At 36.1% G+C, this 27,167-nt stretch overlaps 1 protein-coding gene across 1 annotated transcript; it reads right to left on the reverse strand.

Annotated features, from left to right (window-relative positions):
- Positions 1 to 930: 930 nt before the first annotated feature.
- ntf3 (neurotrophin 3) lies at positions 931 to 19,726 on the reverse strand. Its single transcript, XM_046874421.1, has 2 exons — positions 19,493 to 19,726; positions 931 to 1,814 (listed from the first exon to the last, which is right to left on the reverse strand). Exons 1-2 carry the CDS (start codon positions 19,508 to 19,510, stop codon positions 1,032 to 1,034), a joined length of 801 nt encoding a protein of 266 aa, XP_046730377.1. The 5' UTR covers positions 19,511 to 19,726; the 3' UTR covers positions 931 to 1,031.
- Positions 19,727 to 27,167: the final 7,441 nt, after the last annotated feature.

Below are 27,167 nucleotides of genomic sequence, written 5' to 3' on the forward strand. Positions count from 1 at the left end.
TGAAGGAAAGTGGAATGTGCACCCATTATTCCTCCATTTTGCCAGGAGCTTTATTCAGTCAGCATGCTATTGCTTAATGAAATCACATCTACTTTCCCTACCATCCTTCTTCCTTCTACTGTATGTGCAGTTAATGACTTTAACTAGTTTTTTCTTTTTATGTTTCATGTGGCAAAATGATGTGAAAAGTTGAACAATATTAGGTTTTTGTGATCAAAGGCAATACATCAATCATTGTTATAGTTTGACACAAGGACTTTTTTTTTACTGAATTCCCCTTTTAAAGACCCCATCCAGATATATGAAAAATGGCTTCAATTCTTGGGTTCATTGCTGTACTGGTATTAACCATGGGGTATAATGTTTCTGAAATTAGCCATTAACTATTGTTTTCTGTACATAAATCTGTGTGACCAGTAAACCCATATGCATTGCATTGTTTGCACAAGTAGATGAGTTATACAAAAATATATATTTAACAATTTCATGCATTTTGCGATACACATATAACTCATATGCTCTGTGGCATATTTCTTGAAAGTAAATAAGATCTGAACTATGACTTCTTTTTTCCCAGACATAATGACAGCACAATATCAGTAGCACAGACTGATGCAATACTGTTGTTGAGTGATGAGGATGTGATTTTTTTTTCTCAATCTAATTATACCACAGTTTATATTTCAATTGTAGCTGATTCCAGGATTTAGGTCTTAACGAGTGATATATCCTTTGACTGTTGAAGGTGTAGAAGCAAGGCACATAGTTTCACCCTGTAATGCTCTCTTAGCTTAGTGGCATTCTATATCTTAAGTCATCTTATGTCCATTTATGCCTCTCTCTTTTTCTTTAGAATATGCTTTGATAACAACTTAAATAAATAACACAAATATATTTATACATCATATAAACATGTAACGGCTACATGTGTTTCATATAACTTAAATAATAATTTATATCATATTTACAACCTCCCAGGGTAAAATAGAAAGACAGTGGATTAGTTGCACAGTACAGAGTTTTCTTAACTTTTACGTCCTGCGGTGTTTGCGTGAAAGTGCGCAAACGCATGAGGTGTTTATCCGTATCCAGCGCCAGTTCATCACGTTGTTGAATTTGGTGAGGGCTCGTACGTACGTCTGTGAGGTTTTGCACTGCGAGTTCCAGTGCTTTTCGTCTATACCACGGCAGCCACTCTTAACTGGCTTGCTGGTCTGGCAGGTTGTCTCGTAAAAGTATTGCTTCATAGTTGACCTCTTTATGTCCACCTCCGTAAGCACCGAGACCTCAAAACCATGGATGTCCACTGCTGTGGTCTTGTCGGTCACCCAATGGCTCATGCTGTCACAAACTGAGAACTCACCACGGTAGCTCTTGTGCTCAGCATAACGCTTTTGCCGCGTCTTATTGGTGCTCTGAGAGTCCCGAGCACCCTCAAAGTCATTCATGAGGTATAAGGGTGGGGGTTGCAGTGGTGGCCGCTCACTCAGTAACACTCGTGGGGAGTTGTAGCGCTTATGCTGCCTCAAGAGCTCATCAGCCATAGACCTCTTAGGCTGATAAGCAGAGCTGACATGCTGGGGGTATTCCATATCTGTAGGTGCATTGAGGGAAGTGGGCATAGGTGTATCCTGGCTCCCATCATCTTGCCGCTGTCGACGGCTTATGTCTGCCTGCAGCAGTTTGACAATGAGAGTGTTGATGGGGTCCTGCGTGGGCCGCTGCTTGTTCATGGCAGTGATTGAGACGCAATAAAGGTACGTGAGGAATATCACGTACAGAAGGATGGACATCACTAGATTCACCTGTAAGACCTGAAGAGAGAAATGAAGAGGAGTCTAAGTAAACAACTATAAACAGTTACAAATAAAATTTTGAATTGGCAATAAAATTAATATTCTAATAAAAAATATTTTCTAAAACTAAATAACAGTAAATTAATTAATCAGTCTTGATGCGCGTTAACGCAAATTTCTAATCAGCCAATCACATGGCAGCAACTCAATGCATTTAGGCATGTAGACATGGTCAAGACAATCTGCTGCAGTTCAAACCGAGCGTCAGAATAGGGAAGAAACGTGATTTTAGTGACTTTGAACATGGCATGGTTGTTGGTGCCAGACGGGCTTGTCTGAGTATTTCAGAAACTGCTGATCTACTGGGATTTTCACGCACATCCATCACTAGGTTTTACAGAGAATGGTCCGAAAAAGAGAAAATAACCAGTGAGCGGCGGTTCTGTGGGCGCAAATGCCTTGTTGATGCCAGAGGTCAGAGGAGAATGGCCAGACTGGTTCGGGCTGATAGAAAGGCAACAGTAACCCAAATAAACACTCGTTACAACCGTATGCAGAAGAGCATCACGTCGAACCTTGAGGCAGATGGGCTACAGCAGCAGAAGACCACGCCGGGTGCCACTCCTGACAGCTAAGAACAGGAAACTGAGGCTACAATTCGCACAGGCTCACCAAAATTGGACAATAAAAGATTGGAAAGTTGCCTGGTCTGATGAGTCTCGATTTCTGCTGCGACATTCGGATGTTAGGGTCAGAATTTGGCGTCAACAACATGAAAGCATGGATCCATCCTGCCTTGTATCAACAGTTCAGGCTGGTGTTGGTGGTGTAATGGTGTGGGGGATATTTTCTTGGCACAGTTTGGGCCCATTAGTACCAATTGAGCATCGTGTCAACGCCACAGCCTACTTGATTATTGATGCTGACCATGTCCATCCCTTTATGACCACAGTATACCCATCTTCTGATTCCCAGATGAAGCTGGCTTGTTGAGAGAAAAATATGACTATTGATAGACTTTTCAGTACCTTTATCAAGCAGAAAGACCTGTTTCAAGGTTTGCCTCCAAAAGAGAAATGCCTCTATTTTAATCAGGATTGTGGGAAACTTGCCTTCTACTAGGCTGCACTGTAAGTATGGTTTGGTAAATACCCCTTAATTATTTTAGATTGGTTTTCTGTGACATACTGAACAAACATGTAATCATATAAACTGACATTTTTAGCACTCCTGCTAAAACATTCAGATGCTTTTTTTTTTAGGAGGAATATTTGAGGTTGCAGTAGGACATTCCACACAAAATAATTATGAAAGAGCAAATCAAGAGGTGCTGGAAGAATAAAGACATTAACTCTAACGGGTGCCACAAATAAATGCTATAGACAACAAAATTGTAGACTCTCCTGAAATACATGAGTATTAGTGTGTTCAGGATATTTTGTTGTTGTAGACACCATTTAAATCAGTGCCATGCCCTAGTTTAAGATGTCATCTAGTATATGCATTCATGCATCCCATCTATACATTGACTGACTAAACTCATTGCTGTGATGTTATTATACACAATTACTGTGCCCTTTGGCTTTCTTAGGTCTGTCAACTAATCACACCCCAATTTCCAGTCATTAGGATGCTCTTCAAGCAGAGCCATGGGGGATTAAATCAGGTCACTACACTTTTCAACCTAGTGACTGTATCTGGCTATACTCCAAACATATTTATTATCAGTTACCAGGTCAATGTTTGTGGCCCAGATTAGTGGAGTGTTTCATTTTAATTTGGGTTAACAGGTGTCTGAAAACACACTGCAAGACATTTTTATTAACATCAACAAAATGGAAAGGCATGCTGTTAATATTTAGCTATTATCATTATTAATGGTTGTGATATTTGTGGTGAGAGTAGGGAGCAGGTTGAGAAGAGCCTGGAAAGGTGGCGGTATGTGCTGGAGAGAAGGGGAATGAAAGTCAGTAGGAGTAAGACAGAGTCCATGTGTGTGAATGAGAGGGAGGGCAGTGGAGTGGTGCGGTTGCAGGGAGAAGAGGTGGAGAAGGTGGATGAGTTCAGGTATCTGGGTTCAACAGTGCAAAGTAATGGAGAGTGTGTTAGAGAAGTGAAGAAAAGAGTGCAGGCAGGGTGGAGTGGGTGGAGAAGAGTGGCAGGAGTACTTTGTGATATTGAAAGGGAAAGTTTATAGGACTGTGGTAAAACCTGCGATGTTGCAAGGTTTAGAGACAGTGCCATTGAGTAAAAGACAGGAGGTGGAGCTGGAGGTAGCAGAGCTGAAGATGTTGAGGTTTTTGTTGGGATTGATGAGGATGGACAGGACTAGAAATAGGTTTATAAGAGGGACAGTAATAGCATGTAGGATGTTTTGGAGACAATATGAGGGAGGCGAGATTGAGATGGATTGACATGTGCAGAGGAGGTACATGGGGTATATCGGTAGGAGAATGCTAAGGATGGAGCCTCCAGGAAGGAGGAAAAGAGGAAGACCAAGGAGGAGGTTTAAGGATGTGGTGAGGGAAGACATGCAGGTAGTTTGTTTGAAAGAGACAGATGTACAGGACAGGGGGGTATCTAGAAGGATGATCCGCTGTGGGACCCCTAATGGGAGAAGCCAAAAGAGGAAGAAGATTATTAATGGTTATTAATAATACATCAGTCTGCGGCTGTTTATGTATAAACCTTCTTACTTTCTGTTACCTAATAATTAGTAAATGTAATAAGTTATCATCATGAAAGCATTAACGTAGTATTCTCCTCACCCCACATCAGTATATGATTTTACCTATGCACTTGTGGTTGAAAAACCATAAATCTTCAAAATCAGAAGAATGCAGATTATTATGAGATGTTTAATAAGCACATATGAGGTCAGGTATCTACACATTTCTGCCTGTATAGTGTCCCAAAATGCTGCTCTACCTGTCTGCTGAACTATTTTTTGTATGACCTATTATTTGAATTTTGACACTGCAGTTAAGAAAACTGCTTACTAATCACTTTTAAATCAATATAAGGATGACAAGCCTATCAGTTATTTACACAATATTTTACTTTACCCTTTTACATTAACAGCTTTGTTTTTACTGTCTCAAGTATCAGTATAAAATAACTCAAACTGGCAGCACATCCAGTACTAGACAACAAAAGATAAAAATGGAATATAAGTGGAAAATTGTTACCATATGACAAGCATAATGTCTCTTTGAATGTAATTTCTTTTAATTGACTAAAGATGATGCCAAATTTAAGTTCTGTGTCTCGTCCCTGAGCTCAACTAATGATGACATTGATGTTTTAAGACAGAAATGTCAGTCGCAGCAGCTGGTGCATCAAATTGTCATTTGTCATATGGAAAACTGCTGAGTAATAAAACCAAATAGTGTATACTTGGGCCTCATCCCCCTGAGAACCCTGTGTGTATATATGCTTTCATGAAAACCTCCCATAAGGTAATTTATAACTTCACCATGTGAACATTTCAAATAAGGCAAATATATACAGAGCAGGGAATTCAGAGACCCTACTAGCCATTAAATTGGTCTTAGGTGCTATATAAGTCAAGTTTAAGTTCAAGTCTATTTCTATAGCTCCTTTCACAATGGACATTGTCTCAAAGCAGCTTTATAGAATGTAAGAATTACAGAAAAAGCAATTAATATAAGTGAATTATGTGTGTTTATCCCTAATGAGCAGCCTGGGGTAAGTTAGGGGAGGAAAAACTCCCTTAGATGGTATGAGGAAGAAACCTTGAACTAGACTCAAAAAGAAACCCATCCTCATTTAAATTCTCCAATTTTATCCTCATCCAAATGGTGCTGGTACATCTCTAGATTTGTTCAGGATGTTTACAGGGTCGGCATCTACTCTTTGAAGGTCCATAATCTTCACGAGGTAGGACACAACTGGAACTGGCACAACCTCAGGATGCCTCAGGATGGGTAAAGGAATTAAATTATATTTGTTTTTCATCTATCTAACCTGGGACTGTTAGACAGGATTTTAAGTGTGTTTATCTTGCATTCATTGGAATGTCTTTTCTTTAGGAGGCTGAATACCAACCATAAGGAGGAAATCATGTAAAGTGTGTTTATTTAAAAAATCATATTTTTTGTCAGGGTCAAGATTAATATAATGGCTGCCTCATTACAGTCATAAGTTGTCACATATACAATCAAATACACTTTAGGACAATACACTGTCATTATTACTTTACATTCAGTGGATCAAATAATGCCACATGAGTTTTGTACATGAATTCAATGCTTTCACATTTCCACTGTCCTCCTACTAGCTAAATCAGTGATATATGTCATTTAAGATAAGAGCATTACTGATCTTACTGATCTTATCAATCTTACAGTACTACCCTATGTGGGGCCGAACATAAATAACATTTTGTGTAACAATGTATTTTATGAGAACTCTAACTTAGCTATAAAATCCCAAAAGCACTAGAATAAACAAAAAAGCATACTTCAGCATGCTCTTTTAAATTTCAGTTGGAAAAAAAAATCTTTTTTTTCCAGAGATTTATCAGACACAAAGCACAAATAAATGGTTGGCTGAGTTTCAGGCTTGAGGCAGTTTTTTGTTTGCCATTTTACAGATATTTAACAAAAATGAAAGAAGGCATGCCTCTCATGAGGAGTGAGGAGTGACTGATTTTTACAGTGCACATACCATGTACACATTTAATTCCTTGAAGATGAACAGTAAACAATTTGTCTCATTATTATTTAGTTTAAATATATTTTATTGAGTGAAACAGGAAACAGAGAAACAGCTTATATTAAGCACTGAGCATGCACATACTGCACATTACCAAAACTAGGAGGTACTGTATTTACTGTTCCATGTATAAAGAAGAATAAAATAAATTTAAAAAACATCTATCTTTTCTAATCTATTCCATCCAATTAAGTCTAACTTATAAGTGTGTGGTCAGGTCCACAGCCTTATTGTTCTTTTTTATTTTTATCTATGGGCTTTGGAGATTTATAAGCCTCATAGATTAGAAGTAATAATATACCCTGATCCCTCTTATAGACAATAGATATCATAATCTAATGCAGAGTGAAAGGTTTGAACTTTCAGCTTTTAACATCTTGTCTTGTACTGTAAATTTCTAATGCAAGATTATCTGTTAGGGTAATTTTTCTAAAAGACCAGCAGTGTTTTCATGCAATCAGAATATAAGCACTGTTAGGGTAGTTTGTTTCAAAATTGTTTACAAATTTATCTTGATTATCACAAGGTACAGTGATTCTCTTTCTTGTCCGTCATCCTGTTGCATAAGCAGAGGAAATTTAGCCCTCAGAGGAACACAGATGTACTCAAATGACATCCAGATTTGCAAATGTATTAAGAAGGTTGTGCACAGGAACTGTTCCAGTAAGAGAATGAGGATTGGTTTTATTTTTTTAGTTGGTTTTATGTGCCAATTCTCAAATCAAGCACCACAATCTGCCAAGTTGCACACATCTGGCAATTAAAACCGTCCGTGTGGAAACAAAGCAAAAAGTCTGATGATTTATGTAATTTAAATCACAATAATTACTTTAAAACATTTACAAGAATATTTTGTCTTCATGCTCTATGTTGAGTTTGGTTTCACTAATAATAAACATTAATTTGTTTAAATATACATATACATATATATATATATATATATATATATATATATATATATATATATATATATATATATATATATAAATATGCAAATATATATATATATATATATATATATATATATATATATATATATATATATATATATATATATATATATGGTATATTTGCATATTTACCTGGTAAATCACTAAGATCATTACTCAAGTCAGTGTGTTGCTTTGATATCCTTGTGCCAAGCCACAGCGGTGTATTTCAAGTGCTGGTAATGAGGCTCCTTATCAGTACATCAGTATAGTGATTATCACAATAGCACTTTGGTAAGGACCCAAATACATTCTGTTCTACATTAAATTAGGATGGGTGTGAAAAAAAAAAAACAAAGTTTGTGTGCACTAAGGCTCTATAACCCTATGATTTAATAAAGTCAGCATTGAACTTTGGGGTAATGTTTCAGTCAGAACCTGTTTTGCATTTTATCCTGCATGCCTACCAAAAAATGTAACGTGAGTTCCATGCTTTTCACCCTGTGTTTGAACTTTGCCTTGCAGCTTTTACATTTTGCAGAGCTCTAAGGTATTTCTAAACTGCCAACAATGTGTCTTTGATAAGAGAACTTAAAATTACGCAACAAACAGCATGCGCAAGATAAGGACAGTTGCCCTCGTGGTCACATGTGTCAGGGGTGAATGGCAGCAGGAATAGCTGCAGGAGTGGACTGATCATCAGCGGATCAGAAGAATGTTGTTCATAAAGCAGCCTAGCAGCCGGACTGGAAGCAGCAGGGATAATGTGCCAAGCTGCCCAGACAAATGCTTCGTATTTCTTCCTAAACACAAGGTAACTGTTGTCAAATAGCTCTTAAGCACACTGCTTAATGACTCTGAGATGTGTTCCAGATCAACTTCGACCACTAGACCCCCCAAAAAAAATGTTTTGTCATGCACAATTGCCGCTCTCAAAATATCCGTGACGATCGATCTGATTCAAGCAAAGGGTACTTATATAACTTTAATCTTGTGATCCACACACATTTATTATCATTTAAACACAAGTTATCATTTAAACACAAGTACCTGTTATTATTATCCCTTGTTGCACTTCACTGTAAGCTATGATGTGTTACTTTTAATTCAGGATTTAACCTTTGCTTCTGAACTGTATATCTTTTTTGCTAGTTTAATTTTTACATAATTTATTACCTACTACTGCTTGCACATGTCAAATAAAGATTACTGAATTGAAATCTTCATTTACACATTCTAAGCGATTCCATAAAAGCTCAACCTGTTTTAAAACCTTAATCATGATTTTCTTTATTACACAAGCATGCTAAATTCACCACCTGGTGAAACCCATATGCTCTGTAGATTAAATCTCTAATATACCACAGTATGATCTAATAAATCACAATGCAATTGAGCCTATTTTGTGAGATAATATATTAAGTGTGTAGATAACACTCAAAACCAGTTTGGTTTTATTTTACAGAATTTTTTTTATTACCATATAGATATAAGTACTGCTTAAATGTGTCCTTTACGAGACTTAAGCAAACTCAACTTGCATGCAGAAATGAAAAACAAAGTGTAAATACAATTTGTGACTATGCAATTTTTCTTTTGAAAGTAGTTACATTAAACTACTTTACTACACTAAGTTGCATGAAGTTTGGTGCATGGACCTTCCTTCAAACATTTAAAATACAGCAATTGGGAATTTGTGTATTTATGTGTGACGATTGCATTGGGTTGTGCTAGGCTGTTGTGGGTTGCAATGGCAGCTTTTCTGTCCTGGCAGTGGCCTCAAGCCTGCAAAATCCCTTGTGTTGAATTGATGCCCAGAGTTCTTACTGTACTCACAAGTCCAGTTGGATATAAATGACCACAGTAAGGGTTAATTCAGTGCTAGGATTTTGCTGTGTGTGGGTTCTTCACTGCCTACGCACATCCCCTAAAACCAGCCAAGGAGGCTTACCACTATGTGAGCTTTAAACTCCCAGCGGATTGCTTTGGGATTAGCCACGGCCTCTTAAACCACACAGTATTATCTGAGCTCTTCATCTTAGCACATGCTGTTACTGCACAGTTTATTACTCTGCGGGTGTAGAACAGTTTACAGTAGATTCACATGGGATTAAAACAGCATATTTGAGTGCAAACCACAACACTTTTCAGATCCTATGAATTCTCTCTCTCCGTCTTCTGAATATATGATCCATAATGTAATACTACTATTAAATATAGACATATATATATATATATATATATATATATATATATATATATATATATATATATATATATATATATACACACACACTACCATATATATATTTAAAATCTTATTGACAGCGCATTCTTCTGTGCAAGACCCAATAAGCTCTAACAGTCCTTGAGACTATAATCCCGGTCTGAACATCCAAGTGACTAACTGAGACCAGGTGCTCCATTTTTTTCTCAATTGTGTGCACCCCAGAGGCACTTACTTTGCGTGTACAGATGGTTACTGCATATAAGGAATTATAACAGAAGGTAATTTGTTTCATTCAATATAATGAAAGTCTAGCAACAACATGTAAACTACAAGTGCCAGACTCGAGTCCTGTTATTCACAGCATAAACCTCATTTATTACACCAGATACAACTGAGATCATCACTGAAGCCTATATAGGCCTATGGTGTGTTAAAGATAAGCCCACTGGCAAACACATGAGGCTATCTTGTAAGGACAGTTTACTCCACACTAACTGTTGCAATGCTGTGAACTTTCTTTAAGTCGGGACCTTATAAACACTTTGGTTTACTCATCTTCTAAGGATTTCATTTGCTTAAATCCACTACATTCAGTTTAAAGAACATCATATCTGTGTCAGGGTGATGATGCAGACCCAGTCTGTCCTGAGTATTCTGGGTGAAGCAGAAATACACCCTTTTAAGTCCTTTATGAGACTTGTGAGATTTAAAAAAGGTCTATAATTTCCACACTGTGACAACAGTGCATACTGATAAGAAACTAGTAGCACATTTGGTTTGTGACAGAATATACTGGACTGCATCAGACAAGAACATTCACCTCACATTCACATCTTTCATATCAAGCTTTCATAAATAAGAAAAAGAGATTTTTCCACTGCACAGTACAAGAGCTTTTGGCTGCAGATAACATGTAGTGTGCCTTTTCTGTTTACCACCAAATCAGTACCAATAATTCCAGTTCAAAGGATCATAAAACATACATGCACAAGATGGGCATCAACAAGACCTTATTGTAGCTGTTACAAACCAGATATGTATACAAAGGCATGCTGTTTGTGTACACACTATACACAAACTGACAATTTTAAATGAATGTTGTGGTTTTCTAACAGATAAATTCAAACATTAAGGTATTAAGACAGTCAATATGAATTTACTGACTGTCAGATCAGACAAAAGAATTTAATCTGTGCAGTGCTTTCATGTTGGAATTAACTATGGTGGAGGTACATAGCGACAATCAATGACATTATAGCCACAGCAGTTGGTGAAATCCGTGAGCAACAACTAGAATCCATTGAATCCAGTTGCCCAGTTCCTTTTGTGCAATGGAAAAACACCTTAACAGAAATCGATTTGATGTCCAACCACCCAGGATTTACAAACATCTAAGACCTAATGCTTTCCAAATATCCAGATGTTCCCGTAAAGCAGGAGTTTCTGGAACCCCCAAATCTGGATCTATGATTAGCACCATACACCATCTGGAGGAAAGCAAAAGACAGGAAAGAATGCTTTGTGCACACTTCTTGGTTTACATTTAGAGACCTTGCGGAATGCTTTCAGCACACAGACTCGACCCCACAGTCTCTGAAATCACATCAAGTTCAAACAGACAAATATTTCTAGTCAGAGAAATCTATACATACACACTGTACATTGTGATGACTTTACATTTAGCTTTAATTATCTTTGGACTTCAGATATTTTTCTTGCATTAAATGGCTTTATGATGTTCTGGCACTATAGGTGTTTAGCACATACTCTACAAATTAAACAGATAAGAGCTAAACTGTTCTGTAGGGGTTTTTTGTTACAAAACAGACTTTGTATAAGAAAACTTTCGAAAGGCACATTGTCTGCAGGTACACACTGCTTAATATCAGACCTTTAGAGACTAACATAAGGTCAACATAGAAATGGATGTTTGCTAGTACATTCTGACACATCCAGTCACAATGACCTAACAATGAATACATTCCATGCATGTCTCCTAAGAGTGTGTAACAAACACTTTGTGACATTCACATGAGGAACTGCACGTCTGTTCCTGAGGATTAGGGATGAAAGGCAGAGGAAAGACTTTGTCACTGCTGCCTTGTAGCTATGCAACCATGTGTTTGGAGCACAGGTTGAATGTCTGGCTTTGCCAGCAGCGCTCAACACCTCCTATTAACACAAAGTGCACTGCATGTGTGATCTCTCACACACTCTCTGCCAATACTTGAAATTGTAGGTTCCCTAATGATTTTAAAGTGCTGAGCCTGCAGTCAGTTGTCATTTTAAGACAAAATATTTCTGCAATTTATTGTAAGCTCAGTTTAAAAGGATTCTTTAACGTGGGGCTTTAAAATTGTACATGTTTACATATAGAAAAATCTCGACTAGTTACATAAAAGTCAGTATCTTTCCTATGGAATATTTTCTGATTATTTTTTAGAAATAAGATTTAAATTACACTTGTGTTTTTGAAGCATATATATTCAGTGACAGAGGAAACATTTGTTTCATAAATTAGGGGGTTATTTTTTTCATTAAAAACACATTCCATCTTGGTGCCAAAGAGCAGAGCATAGACGGGGAATGCTCGTTCTAAAAGAGAGATTAGTGTTCATATTCGCCCATGATACCTTTTAAAGGCAAATAAAGGCTCGGTGTAAGTTCTGAGCACCCGCCATTCTACACCACTGATATTACTCTGCCAAACAAAATAAAATAACGAATATGTTGAAAGCAGAAAAAGACAGTGCTGTGTATGAAAATGGTAGCCTTGTTTTGAAAAATCAGTAAAACAGTTGACAGTAAAAGGCACAGACTTTTAAAAAATCTGACAGTAAAGGATATACCCTGTTAGTGATAATATCCTGAGACTAATCTTTATCGAACTACTTTGATAAATCTTTCGTATTGCAAAATCAATATGATCTAAAGCAAGGTCTTCTTGGGAATCTGTGATAGATAAACTGAATTGGTTGAAGGCGACACAAACACTGTTGAATGTGTCTGACACTATGATTATGTCTGAAATATTTACACTTCTGTTTTTATAATTTGCGATTAGATAATATTTTTCCAGCAGCCACAGCAGGGTAAATATTTACATACTACTGACAGCATTTCAGAATTTCTCCCTTGATGAATTGAGTTTTATTGTTTTGATTGACTCAGATCCAGCCATGAGGTCAGTAAAAAGTATTCTGAATAATTTACTGTGAAATGATTGCAGTATTTTGGTTTTCAGAACAAAAACAAATCCTTCAGTGACAACAGTCTGTGATAAAACACTGTTTTTGTGTGGAAATGTATTCATATCTCAAGCCTGCTGCCTTTTTATAACACCAGGTGCTGATGATTACAGTTCAGCTATATAACAGGCTAGACGTTTTCTTAACAATCGAATCAATTATCAGTCAGACACTTCTACTGTGAACTATCTTAAGTGCTTTCTTTAAAATATTAATCTGATCAAAACTGCACTCACAAAGTTATATTTTTATTCAATTATTATTCAAATTCTTTGCTCTATAGCAATTTATATTTAAAAGTAACTACGGAACCAAATTTTTTAATAATTTACCTTTGAAAAAAAACGTCTCTTTGCCCTAAAATCTTTCATATAAAAATTAGCTTGTGTCAGCTTTGTCAGTAATATTTATGGATGAAACTCAGTGCTCAGTGTTTTCACTGGATAATTGATAGGTTGGTGTGGGAGGGGAAACCTGACACTTTAGTTATTATTACTATTCTCCCAAATTTCGGGCCCATAATTATAATCACACCCAGTTCATTTACTGTACATTTACTTTACACATTTACATTTACACCAGATTTTACATTTTTGTGATGTGTTTCTTAAAGAATTTCTAAGATTTTGAATTCCTTCCATGCAATAGATTTCTATCCTTATATGGGAAAGGAGTTGACTGGTATGTGAACCCTTCTTACTAGTTCTCACAAAAGAAAGTGTGATTTTAGTATTTTGATCATTTAATGTTTGAGTATTTTGACAGCTAAAAACAAAATAGTGGTTATGCAGATAGTCAATTAATCTCACAGTCACCATGAATAACATATTCTTGAAATATTTCTGTTGTTCTCCAGGGTGACTGGGATTTTTTGGTATTAACACAAAGAAATTTGTATGTAGAGTTTCACTGTGGGGCAGCTATATTGCCTATACCAGCCTCAAAGATTCAAATAAATGTCATCTTAAAAGTAAAAACAAAAAACTAAACCTTGATAATAAAAGTTATCAGCACCATTAAGGTGTGGATGGGTATAAATAGAATCAGTTCATTTGGATGAGGACTTGATGAGACCCCCCAATGCTGGCTAGGGTATGAAAGAATTGTTCACATATTGCACGTTAAAATAGACCAAACTAACAAAAATTCTCATCAGGTCTGCACAATACAAGGTAAGTGTGATAAGGGCACAAAAGAGTTATTGCAATTACATGCAAGATGACCAAAAAATTAAGAATCATATGCTTTAATTAAATTATCAAATATAATATGGACTGTTCCCAATCATCAGCCAATGCAATCTAATTTTGCTCATGTATTATAAATAGCTCTAGGCACTATTAACACAAATGCACAAATTAACACATAACCCCAAGGACTGAGCACACATTTTGTTTTGCAAGAAAAAAAAAAAAAGACACACGTCCCAGACACACACAATAGAAAAGCCAGTTTACCCTGAAGCTATCCAAAGGTAAGTTTCTTTTTTGTTGTACAGTTTGTTATATGTTATAATACGCAGTACACTTCAGTGATAAACAGAGGAAAAAACCTTTTCCTTATATCTCTTAGCTGATCTTAAATACTTAGGAAATTAGACTCAGATGCCATAGTTGATTACGATCACGTATGTCTGCATGCCTGCTCATGTAGTACCTGGTTTTCTTCAGGCTGTCAACGCAACATTAAAGTGAAAAAGAATTTTTATGAAGAAAACGAGTAACGTAACTCATTCTTGGGATGTCATCATGTACTAAAGTCCAAAATTCCCAAATGCACATTAAATAAAGACTCGGTGTCAATAAATATTCAGTGGTCAAACTGTTCCATTTATGGTCAAAACTGTGTATTTCCCACAGTATGAATATGGAGACCAAAAAAGCATGGGGTCAATGCTGGGTATGGGTATTTGGGTATGGCCATGTTTGAGTATGATTTGACCTTTGATGCTCTACATGCAAGTACTCAAAGTTTCCGGCCAGATCTTCAGTTCAGATTCTATAGTGACAAGCCAGCTGTGGGGGAGCTCTGTCAATCTGTTCTAAAAAATTGTGTCACATCAAGCCTGGGAATGTACAGAATATAGACATAATTTATCATAAATCCAGAAAGTCATGGTGAAAAGAATGCAGGAAAATCCCTCACTTATGGACTGTTTCTTCTGTGAGATTCTGATTCTGTGTATCATATCTCTACAAGATTAATAATCTTATTTAAAAATTCAAACCAGGCATAGCAGTACTGTTTTGGTACTTTAAAGGTGAAGGTCAGAATTCCAAAACATTCTGTGCTTCTGAAAAAATCTGAGCTAGACCTCATTGGGGTTTATATTCAGATTTCAATACTACTTAAGTCAATGTTCTGGGAAATGTGCCAGACTGATTTTTTTCAAGTGTTTATACCTTTTATCTACACACATATGCAGACTGAAAAGAAAATATTAGTTATCAAATGTCTAATATAATACAAAGTCACATAAAATCAACAATTTAAGACTATATAGAAATTGGTTATATAGAATTAGATATAAAAATAAACTTCAAATAGGGGTCATGATAAGTCCTAGTCCTAAATTTGATTTTATTATATGGTTTCCACTATCATTGTTTGGCAGTTACTAAAATAGCACTTTATTTTTTTGAATATTATGAAGTGACAGTTTATTGTGAACACAAGTAAGCAATAAGATAAAATACAGCTCATGATATCTGCCACTGGTTTAAAAATTGGCATTAATTCAAGGTCAGAATCACAGTGAATCAGTAAATTCTTCATGCAATTAGCACACTATTCATGAATAGTGCTTGAATTTGAAATTGTTTTTGCCTATTTCACCTCGAAATATTGATGTATTTATATTATAAATATTATATATAAAATATACATCATATATAATCTAATATACTATTAAAGTGCAGTTATAATTCATGTTTGTGCCATAACTGAGCCACTATACTGAATAGAATAATATTAAATGACTGCCTCTTGCTTTCCATTCGGGTTAGCTTTGAATTCATTGTTTCATGTGTAAGCAAAAAAGTACGAATGTCACTTTTTTAAGCAAAAAAGTACGAATGTCACTTTTTGCTTTTGGCTGAATACCTTTTATGTGCATTTGTCACACCTGACATGACTACTACAATAGTCTTTAGCCTCTTTGCTTGGAGCTAGAACAAGCTATAATATGTGCATAATTTAGCTGCTGTCTCTTCCAGGTCTGGAACATGGGCCCTACAGCTCTGACCACAACGAAAACACAACTTAAACCTATACTTCCTTGTTAAATACATACCACTCTTACTGTGCTTCACACATTTGTATTATTGTTGTTGTTTTTGTTGTTATTAATTTCCACCAAACAATTTGAGACAGACAAAAATTGGAGAAAATGCAAAAGTAATAAAACAACGGTGTGCATGACCTTCATAAATCCCACAATAGCTTTAAAATATATTAATGTATGAAAATGCCAAAATCCTCTGTTAGAACAGCAATTACCAATAAGATATGCACACAAAACCCAAAAATTTTTATGGTAAGAAATATACAGTACCAGGTGCACAAATCTACAATGAGATGCTGCAAAAATACCAAAAAGTTGTTTGCAACATCCTTTCCTTTTACTGAACCACTTACATAAGCACCTGGAGTTTGCTAGATACTACTGGATCTTAACTGGAAACAGGTCTATAATCTGATGAGACACAAATAGTAATTTGTGACATCCAACATGCAAGGTGGGTTTGGCATAAAAAATGGTTTACAGAAAAAAATAAAACAAATCTTCACTGCTAAGTATGATGGAGAATGTGTAATGTTATGGGAGAGTTGAAATGAAATCTGGCTGCTTCTACGCAAAAGCAGCAGCTGGGCTGTTGCTGATTCTCCCAACAGGACTATTATTCAAAACACATGTTCAACTTTACATAAAAATGGTTCAGCGACCACAGAATCAAACTAGTGATATGGCTATCCCAATTCCCTGACCTAAAGTCTGCTGAAAACCTGTGGCATGAGTAAAAGAGGAAAGTCAGCAAGAGAGGACCTAAAACCATCTGGAGGCATTCTGTACTGAGGAGTGTCTTGCCTTGTGGAAGTACTTTTTTTGGTACTATTTAGTATTTTTTGTAAAAAAAAAAATAAAAAAAAAATTCATAGCTGAACAATTGCGACAATCTATCTATCTATCGTACAGTATATCTAAACTTCAAATGTAACTAATTAACTACAAAGGCATTTCGTTAAGGCAATACATTAATATTATTTCATAATATTTAAATTAATTCATTACAAATTTTCACCTATCCTTACCATTATATATATATATATATATATATATATATATATATATATATATATATATATATATATATATATTTGCTAATGTAGAATGGTGTACATTGGTTGGAGTAAAAGATTGTGAGTGACCTGCTATAGAGCTCTGACTTCAACCCTATTAAACACCTTTGGGATAAATTGGAATGGTGACTGTACCCCAGGCCTCCTTACTCTACATCAGTACCTGACTATACTAACCTCCTTTGGCTAAATAAGCATAAATCTCCACAACCACATTCTAGTGAAACATCTTCCCAGAAACCTTACAACAGCAATGGGGACTAGTGTGGAATAAGATGTCCAAAAACCGCATATGAATCTTAGAGTCAGGTGTCCACAAACCTTTATCCATGTAGTGTACTTTAGATTTCAGAGATGCAACATTTTCATGTACTTTATATCATCTACATTTTCTTGTTTTATAAAATGATTGTTCTGAATGATCTCAGACCAGGAAAAATAACACCAATCAAATAATCAAAATTAAGTATTTATTAATTATATACACATTTATTTTTATACACTTTGGTTATACAGAACTATTTTGAATAAAATTTTCAGAAGAACTGCAGGAATTTCAACATCTCAGCTATGTACACGGCCGTCTGAAAGTCTTTATGGCCCTGTTAAATTAATGGCATGTGGAAAAGCCCTGCTGGTGATGTTTCCTATTCCATTTCTGCTCAAAGCAGCACCTGCAAACCATCTTCAATTCACTAACAACCCTGGTGTACCTTCCTGGTGATAAACACAGACTTTTCTTGAAGCAATGCAAAAATAAAATACATTCTTACAGTACTTTCTGGTCAATTTGGTAGTGTAAAATGTTGATAGTATGCAAAATGACCATAGTTTAAGTTATATGAACAATATGTAAGTATGCATTAGCTTGTCTCATTTACAGGGTCTCACCCTGTCCTCTGTCCTGAAATTCTTTAGTTAATTCCAGAGCAGATGCTTTTTGTGTCAAGTCTATTAACGCTGTTTGACAGATTCCACATATGGCAAGCCTATACAAGACCGCATAGAGTGAAACCCATTGACTCGGTCTTTCAGTGTACAGTATGTATATGTGTGGGCATGTGTGTGTGTGTGTGTGTGTGTGTGTGTGTGTTATATAACTGCACGCAAACTGTACATGCAACAAAACATCAACAATATATTCTTGAATTTAGATTTTCCAGCCAACATTTGCATTACTTATTTAAGTATATTCTTTTTACGAATGGCCTGCTACTGTTTCTGAATCAGGGAGTAAAGTCAGTTCTGCCCCTCAGGCACTGGCAGACAATTATCCAAGAAAACACACCGCAAATAATTGCAAGTGTGGAATTAACACTTACAGTGCTGAATTAACTCTTAATGTACTCCATCTGTACTGCATATGACCTTACATGACAATGTTTATTTATAATCATTTATTTATTTATTGAAAAAATCATAGAATTTCACATAGTATTGGTGTGACTTCATGCTCCTTTAAATTCCAGGGGGGGAACCACATGCTTTGCATAAACATGCATGAAATGTATTGTCCATGCATGTCAAACCCACATTTTAAATAGTTTCTCTATCTGCTGCCTTTGCTTATGTGGATGTGCCATAAGTTTCTGGTGAAGGAAAAACTATTCAATATAACATATATCAATAATCATGGCACATAATGTAATCACTAGTTTTTGTGTCATGTTACACCTATACCTATAATCGCGTTCTGTTTTAGCACAATATTTACTACAACAGGATGCGTTTTGGGTCGCAGCCACTTCACTTTCGCCCCTGTAACTCTTACTGTTTTCCACTCAAAGCATTGCATATCAGGGAAGAAAAGCAATGAATTTGCTACTAGTTTTCAGTTGTATCTCAGGATGTACACTGCATTCGTAATTTTTTGTTTTTGTTTGTTTGTTTTTTTCCAGCTGCTACATTTTGCAATGCTTTCGCTTCTAAACACGAGGCGCGACCGCGTTTTACGCACAAATCTAAAGAATAAATGTAAGAAAAAAAATCATGTACACCCGAGTGGAAAAGTGGTAGTGCTCACTCCAGGCACATTCCTAGTGAAAGGTGTAAAATCAAGTAAGTTGGAACTGTCCTGCTCTAGTCGAGTGAAAGTGCAGTCCATGATCACCGAGTCAAACCCAACCTGTGTGACATTCGCTGGAAAAAATTAAAAACTCAGATTGAACAGAAACAAAACAAAATCAGACATACCGTAATAAAGGTAACCATAGCATCGGTGGGGCAAAATTCAGCAGTCCCGACATGAAGGTGACGAGTTTATTAAGGATCCTTTTTGGAAACTTTCCAAATGGTTCAGAGCGCACTGTTTCCCTCTGCTCCAACAAACTCTTGCCAACGCGCAGAGAGCACAGGATACTCCTCTCTCACTCACTGACTCACTCTATCTCTTACTCACTCTCTCTGTCTGCCTCTATCGCTTACTTCACTCTCTCTCTCTCTCTCTCTCTCTCTCTCACACACACACACACACACACACACACACACACACAGTCACTCAAAACTTTCTGAACACCTTGCATAAAAACTTTTGGTTCAGCTGAAATAGTCTAGAATTTACAAATATGACATGTCTGTCGCATTACTTGAAGCACAATTATATATAAATGTGCTTCAAGTAATGCGACAGACATGTCATATTTGTAAATTTTAGAGCATTTCAAAAACATTGCATATTTTACATATATTTTTATCAACACTATTTAGTATCAACTCACTGTTCATCAGTCATCCATGCCGTGGCTGATCTGGAGACTATCCTGGGAACACTGGGTGTGATGTAGGATTACACCCTGCGTGGGAGGACAGTCAATCACCATGCACACACAGACACACACATTCATTCAGTCATTTACACATCCAGCAAGTTAGAGCAGTCAATCCGAATATCTGTCTGTATTTCTCCCAGAGGAAATACACAGGGAGAACATCTGAAACTCCACACAGACAGTAACCGGAGCTAAGGATTGACCCTGAGATGATTAGAAGACACGGTAGCTACCAGGTTCATCAACAAGTGCACTTGTCTTCTATATAGCGTTCACTAAGTTTTGGGTCTTTAAATTCAAAGATTTAGGTATTTAATGACAATTTCTTTTTTCATATGCTTAAAAGCTTTTGTCAGGGCAGTGTACATGCTGCCAGGGAATGGGGACGCAAGTGGTGCATTTAGTGCTTAAATTGTAATTACTGTATCAGCATAACACAGAAAGGTTAGACCCTGGTGTGAGATGAATTAATAAAGTTGCAGCGTATACTGTATGGAGGGGACTAATATTAATTCCAGGGCCACTCCTTGAGAAACACAATGCTGTAGATTTGAAAGACGACGTAACATACCAAAGGCATGTACAGAGATGGTATATAATATGTTCTGTATTCTTAATATTTATATATTTTGCTGGGGTTTTTTTATCTGCATCCTGTCCTTATTCTGTCCTTATTAAAGCCTATCATAAAAGTCCTGAAAAGGAATTTAATAGTCCTGGGTAATTTGAGTTGACATCTGCCATAAAAGACAACATCAAAACTAATGTGTTCAAGACAATCAGTATGACTCACCCCAGGCTCCACTTACTTACTTATTATTCTGTTATGTTGGTAAAAAAAAAAGTATTTACATATGTGGGAGGCATAAAATGCTAAATTGCTTTGTCATTTAGGCTTTTATTTTGTGGTGTTATGAATGTTAATTTAGCAGATAGTTGTACAGGACATTGTTGCTTTCGTGTCTGTCTTTGAACAAAAGTATCCAAATATTAAATGTAACTTTCATTCTCTCATATAATACTTTCTGTATAACCTTTTTTGCTGTTGCACTTATGGGATTCACTGCATTCACTTGGCAAATCTGCCAGCATTAGTACAGAGTGGTAGCTCCAGTGGTTAAGGCGCTGGATTACTAATTGGAAGGTCGGGGGTTCAAGCCCCGGTATTGCCAAGCTGCCACTCTTGGGCCCTTGAGCAAGGCCCTTAACCCTCTGTACTCCAGGGGTGCCATATCATGGCTGACCCTGCGCTCTGACCCCAGTTTCCAAGCAAAACTAGGATATGTGAAGAACAAATTTCACTGTGCTGTAATGTATATGTGACAGATAATAAAGGCTATTCTACAGTCTGTGTAAACAAGAGCGAATGACTAAAAATTTGAAATTTTAAAAGTTTTTTTAATGATTCTTGATTGTTTGTTTCATTTGCTGTATATCTGGTGATGCTGTTTGTTGGGTCAATAATTAACCATTTTGTATATTTTTCTTTTATGATTTAAGTTAAGATAAAAAGTAGAATAAAAATCATCACATCTAAATGTAGTAAAGCTCTGAATACCTTTGTTAATTACAGACTGAAGTGATGAAATGTGAAGGTGGGTTGGTGTTTTTGTTAAACGCTTTGTTAAACTTCTAACCTTCAGTCAAATAAACTCACAGAGGTGCTGAAAAGGATAAGATTGCTTTCCTAAGTCATAGATATTTCTGCTAAAAAGAAATAATAACAGGTTTAGTCTCCCATCCAGTCCAGCAGAGCCAGACCTCACATGCAGGTCTTTTCTAAGAGTTCACTGAGCACATAATCTCTGCGGCTCCTCAGTCAATTGCTAAAGTGTAAACGTGATACTGTTTTTGAGTTTGTTCTTTCCTATGGATATATAAGATTTTTCAGGTAAAGCATTTAAAGTAGTTTTAAAACTGCTAAAGTAGTTAAAATAGTTTTGAGAAAGAAAAGTAAAAAGCTAAAATGTAATATATTTCTTTGTTTCTAATGTCTACATATTAATCATTTGATTTTAAATCTTAATATATTAAATTAAACTGTCAGTAAGGATGTAAGACCACAAAACTGTCATTTTGACACACAAAAAGGCAACATTATGGGTGTTCTGGTTTGTGTTCCCACACTGACGCATAATCATGAATATGGGCACTGAATAATGACTGCCAATTATTATACCACCAGAATAGTTTCATTGGAGCCTCCATAAAAGAAATAAACATGATGGTTAAATGATTACAGTTGGGCAGCATAATCCATTGAATGAGATGGAGAGGATGTGAAGGAACCATTTGAAATACTTCTAGTTAACTAGCAAATAATACTAGACAGCTATTGAATCTGAGTGAATGCAGCTGTGTATAAATAGTCGCACATGCAACAACATTAATATGAACTGTCTGTCACAGACATGATATACATATTGAATATATCTGTACTGAAGACCACCTGCCAAAGCTATGCTAAATATGCTGCAAAACTTTGTGCAGAGAGTTTTCTTAGACCACCATGTTAAACTGTTAAAGTGTTAAGTTAAATGGCCATGTCTGCTTCATGGTGGAATGAAACCTGTCTGGTAGTGTTTGTACAAGTTTCTGTTACTTCTTTTACATCTGTGGGAGGTGCCATGTGTGTTTACCTTTGTACTTTTAAAACCTTGCTCTATAAGTGAAAGCTCACAGAAACTGTCTTCTTTATTCAACCAGCATGTATGTACTTAAATTATTGTTAAAAAGGAATGGACACACCTGTGACAAGGCCTTGCTGGCACACATTCAGGATTATGAGCAATTATGCAGCAGTAGCACCAGAAAAAGAATACAATTCAAACTGAGTACAAACCTGTCTAAGCACTGAAGTATCCAATTCTGCAATGACAAATTTTATGTAGTCAGAAGCATCAAAGAAGCAGGAAGAAGAATGGGCAATGGCTTGCGGTTTTTGTGAATGATAAATTGTACAATACAGGAAAAAATTCCTGGTGAGCTACTTGCTGTTGGTTTACAGCCATATTACATGCCAAGAGAGTTTGATATAATGTCATTCACAAGCTATGAATGTCCTATCCTTGGCTGATGAGCTGCTAAAGAGAAAACAATTAAAAATTTAATAAATAAACAATTTAATCATTTTATTTACCAAGTTTCACTTTTATTATATCACTTTTTTTCTATTCCCACAAAAGAAAGTAAGACCTGGGAGGTGCATGCTAATGCTAAGGACAAATACAGCACAATTACAAGCCTGTCATTTGAAATATCTGGATACACAAGGCAAATTCTTAATTCAGCAGTTATTCATTCCCATCAGGATGAAGTGGACCAGGTAAACTACAGGGTGAACATTTTTCATTTTACACAAAATGTAAACACAAGGATCAAATGAGGTCCAAGAGTCAAGATGGGTCTATTTTATAAATTTTTCTCAATTAATGCAAAATTCTTAAAAAATAATTTCTGACAATAACTAGACAAAGTTGTAGTAGAAACTTTACATTTCTTAGTATTGAATTCGTCATTTTGCTATAATGACAATGCGCACTCAAGCAGGCATGACCTCCAAAGCCTTATGATCCATTTTAGATAAAATCTAAGTGTTGTCTGAATACATACTTTAATAGAAAAGTATGTAGAGAATCAATAAAGAGATAATGCATGAGGAAAATCTGACATTTTGAACTTATCAAGTCAAAATCAAAATGTTCTTACATTTAAATAGGGACCCAGAAAATGTGCAAGATATTGAACTAATAATTAAACTTTTTATGTTGTTTATGGTAATGGTGGTCGTAGTATTAAGATTTATTTTGAATTAAATGGTAAATTCATTTATATCTCTAGCTGAAGTTAGTTGTACTGATAATCTTGTAGTGGTATTTTACAGGCAGATTTGTATTAAGGGTGTTGGCTAAGAATTGGCAGGAAATTTGTAGACATACATCAGCTCAGATAAGCAAACTCAGATAAGTCAAATATCATCACACCCCAACTTCAGGCATGAAAGAAGCCTGGCTGGAAGTGACTGAAAACAGCCAATCAGCTTAATCAGGAAAGATTGTAGACAAATGCCAGTGCCAAGATTTAGTAAGAGCTAACTGTCCAGTATTAGCTAAAAAAACAAAGTGGGATCTAGTAGCTGTAGGAGCAACTTTGATGTGCACAGTTAAATTATTAACACTGTGTGTGCCTGACTATAAGAAGACCATCAAAATATGCAAGAGGTTTTCAGAACTAAGGCTTTCCTAAAGAGACAGCAGTAAAGCCATGGATCATTATGAACCTGATGGTCCCTCTGAACATAAGACAAAGCCATTCAGGTTAACAAAAAGTGGTTTGAATGTGTTTAAATAGACTTGACGATACAGCCGATGATGTGAATAGGGCTGAAACTATCAAAATTTATACAGTATATATACAGTGTATATACAGTTTATACTACACCATCGGCATTAATGTCATTCTGTTTTATCTGACTAAAGTAATGAGCTCAGACTGATATTGTAGCTTAGTGTTACAGTATTGTGTTGAGTGTTGTGTATAGTGTAAAAGATCCATGTGCAGGAGTTTAATGTATCCACATTACATGCATAAACAATGGACCAAAGACAGGAAATAAAAAGAAAAGCGGTTTAAAAAATGATAGCTGATATTCAGAGGGAAAGATTGGCACACAAGTAGTTTAAGACAAAGCAGTATGAACAATCCAAAAGTCCAAAGTGGGAAAAAAAACTTTCTTATCTTAAAAATTCTACAAACAATACCCCACAATGGCAATGTGAAAGCAGTTTGCTTAAATTTTCTTTGCAAATTTATAAAAAATAAATAAATTAAATTAAAAAAATTTTACATGTACATAAGTTTTAACAGCCTTTGCTCAGATGCATCTTGTTTCCACTGATCATTCGTTAGATGTTTCTACAACTTGATTGTAATCCATCTGTGGTAAATTCAGTTGATTAGACATGATTTGGAAAGGCACACACCTGTCTATATAAGGTTCCACAGTTAACAGTGCATGTCAGAGCAGAAACCAATCCTGCTGGAAAGGGAACATTTGGTCCCTTCTTAGAAAGAGCGAATAAAATATTTAACACATAATCCTTATTACATACATGGAGTTACTAACTGCTTCTGAGTCGAGGGGCAAGAAAATATTTTGTACTCGAACACCAAAATGTTAAAGCACTCAATCATCTGTATAATATTCATTCTCATCTGGTTTCATGATTGATTCTCAGTGTCAGTTGTCAGTGTGCATCTGGCTCAGAGGTGTCCATTATTTCTGCAATACAGACACAAATATCAACTGCATTTTTTTTTGCTCAGCTGGAAAACTGACATGATGGATTATCATGGGATTGTGTATTTCATGCTAGAAGCATGCTTGGTAAATTGTATTGCAGATTATTAGGTTCTAATGCGTAATGTTGTTATCGGTGCAGGTAGCTAGTTGGATTAATTTATTTGGAGTTTGAGCACCTCATCATGGTATAGAAGCTCAGTATAAAGTATGCTCTTTAGGCCTGGTTAAAAGTTGGTTTTCATTCCATCTACTTGCCACTGCAAAAGTGAAACATTAGTGTGTTTCTTTTAATTCCAAACATGTAAATGGAAAATTAAGTAAAACATTTCATGGGGAGCTGCCCTCTGGTGGTCTGGTGTTGAATTATCTGTGGTGGGTATGACATTTGTGGGTGTTAAAATGAAAACTGGATATTTAAGGCTCTTGCACAGGTATAGTATTCAAGTACAAAACCAATTTTTATCCAGCAGAGAATATTGTTGGAGAAATTACGTTTTTTTTTTTGTTATAGACAGTGTATGTTTCAGTTCAGAGAATCGTGAACGCCAGTTAAGATTTATTTGATAACAATTTGTGAGTCTGGACTCACTTAAATTTAAGAAAAAAAATAACACTAGTAAGAACAAAATTTATGGCAAATTAAAGGGTTTAGTCAATGCTATTCATTGTATTTCCATTGAGCACCTTTTGTCAACATTTGAGGTAGGTGGTAGCTCAGTGGTTAAGGCTTAAGACTTTGGCTCGGAAGGTCACATGTTCAAATCCCAGCACAGAGTAGCCAATGCTTGCCCCTTAGAGCAAGGCCATTAACCCTCCACTGCTCAGTTGTAAGTCGCCCTGGATAAGGACGTCTGCCAAATGGTGTAAATGTAAACATTTTCCATTGCAAGTCACTGGAGCACCCTCCTGAGATTCTTTACTGACAACTGCCATTTTAAATAATATAATGTGGCTATTGCCCTCACAACTGGCCTCTCTAGTTGGCAATAACAGATCATATAGTATTATGCTTGAAGTTAGTAATAGAACATATTCCTGTTTTTAGCACCCAAAACCTCTTTTGTATTCTGTAATGACCAGAATACTAGTTAATTTCCAGATTCATATGAACTTTCAATTTTTTTGAAATCACAACGGTGTTTGCTTACTGCATTTATACCCCTGGGATTCTATATAATGTGCGAGTCTTTCTATTTATTCAAGTTTCAATTTAGTTGTGTTTGCAATGATTATTGAAACGCTTATGACTAGCCCCTTTTTTTGTCTGTCTACCAACCTACTTTTCTGTTTTAAACTTTTTGCCTGGCTATTCGTCCTTTTCACTTTTCACATTTTTTAGACCTCTAAAATAATAGTGTCCAGCAACCATTGTCTCAATGTCTCCGCATCCTAATAGTGTCAGATACTTCCTAGGATCACCCAGATATGTTTTGTATACAGACTGGCAAATTGTAATTTGTGATCTCGTTCTTGGCAGGGCGAGCAAGGGATTAGACTACGCCCTCATGGTCTGAAAGTAGAAAGATATTGACCTCTAAAACAGTTTCTCAGCTACTTCAAAGCAGTATTTAATCACCCCCCTGCAGGCAAGCATTTAGGGTCACAATTTCATGACAGGGCACTCAGTCTGCGATAGAATTTCAAACCCTAGCTCCTAGTACAGGGTGGAGTGAAACTGCTCTACGTGTTGCAAAAGTCTAATATCAGTATTACAAGGGAAGCTCTGACCCTAGAACTATACATCCAGCTCTACTGGTCCATAATGGGGGCATCCACCATTTCTTTCTCAAAAATCTTT

This window comes from Silurus meridionalis, chromosome 18 (genome assembly GCF_014805685.1).
Source record: "Silurus meridionalis isolate SWU-2019-XX chromosome 18, ASM1480568v1, whole genome shotgun sequence".
Lineage (NCBI taxonomy): Eukaryota > Metazoa > Chordata > Actinopteri > Siluriformes > Siluridae > Silurus > Silurus meridionalis.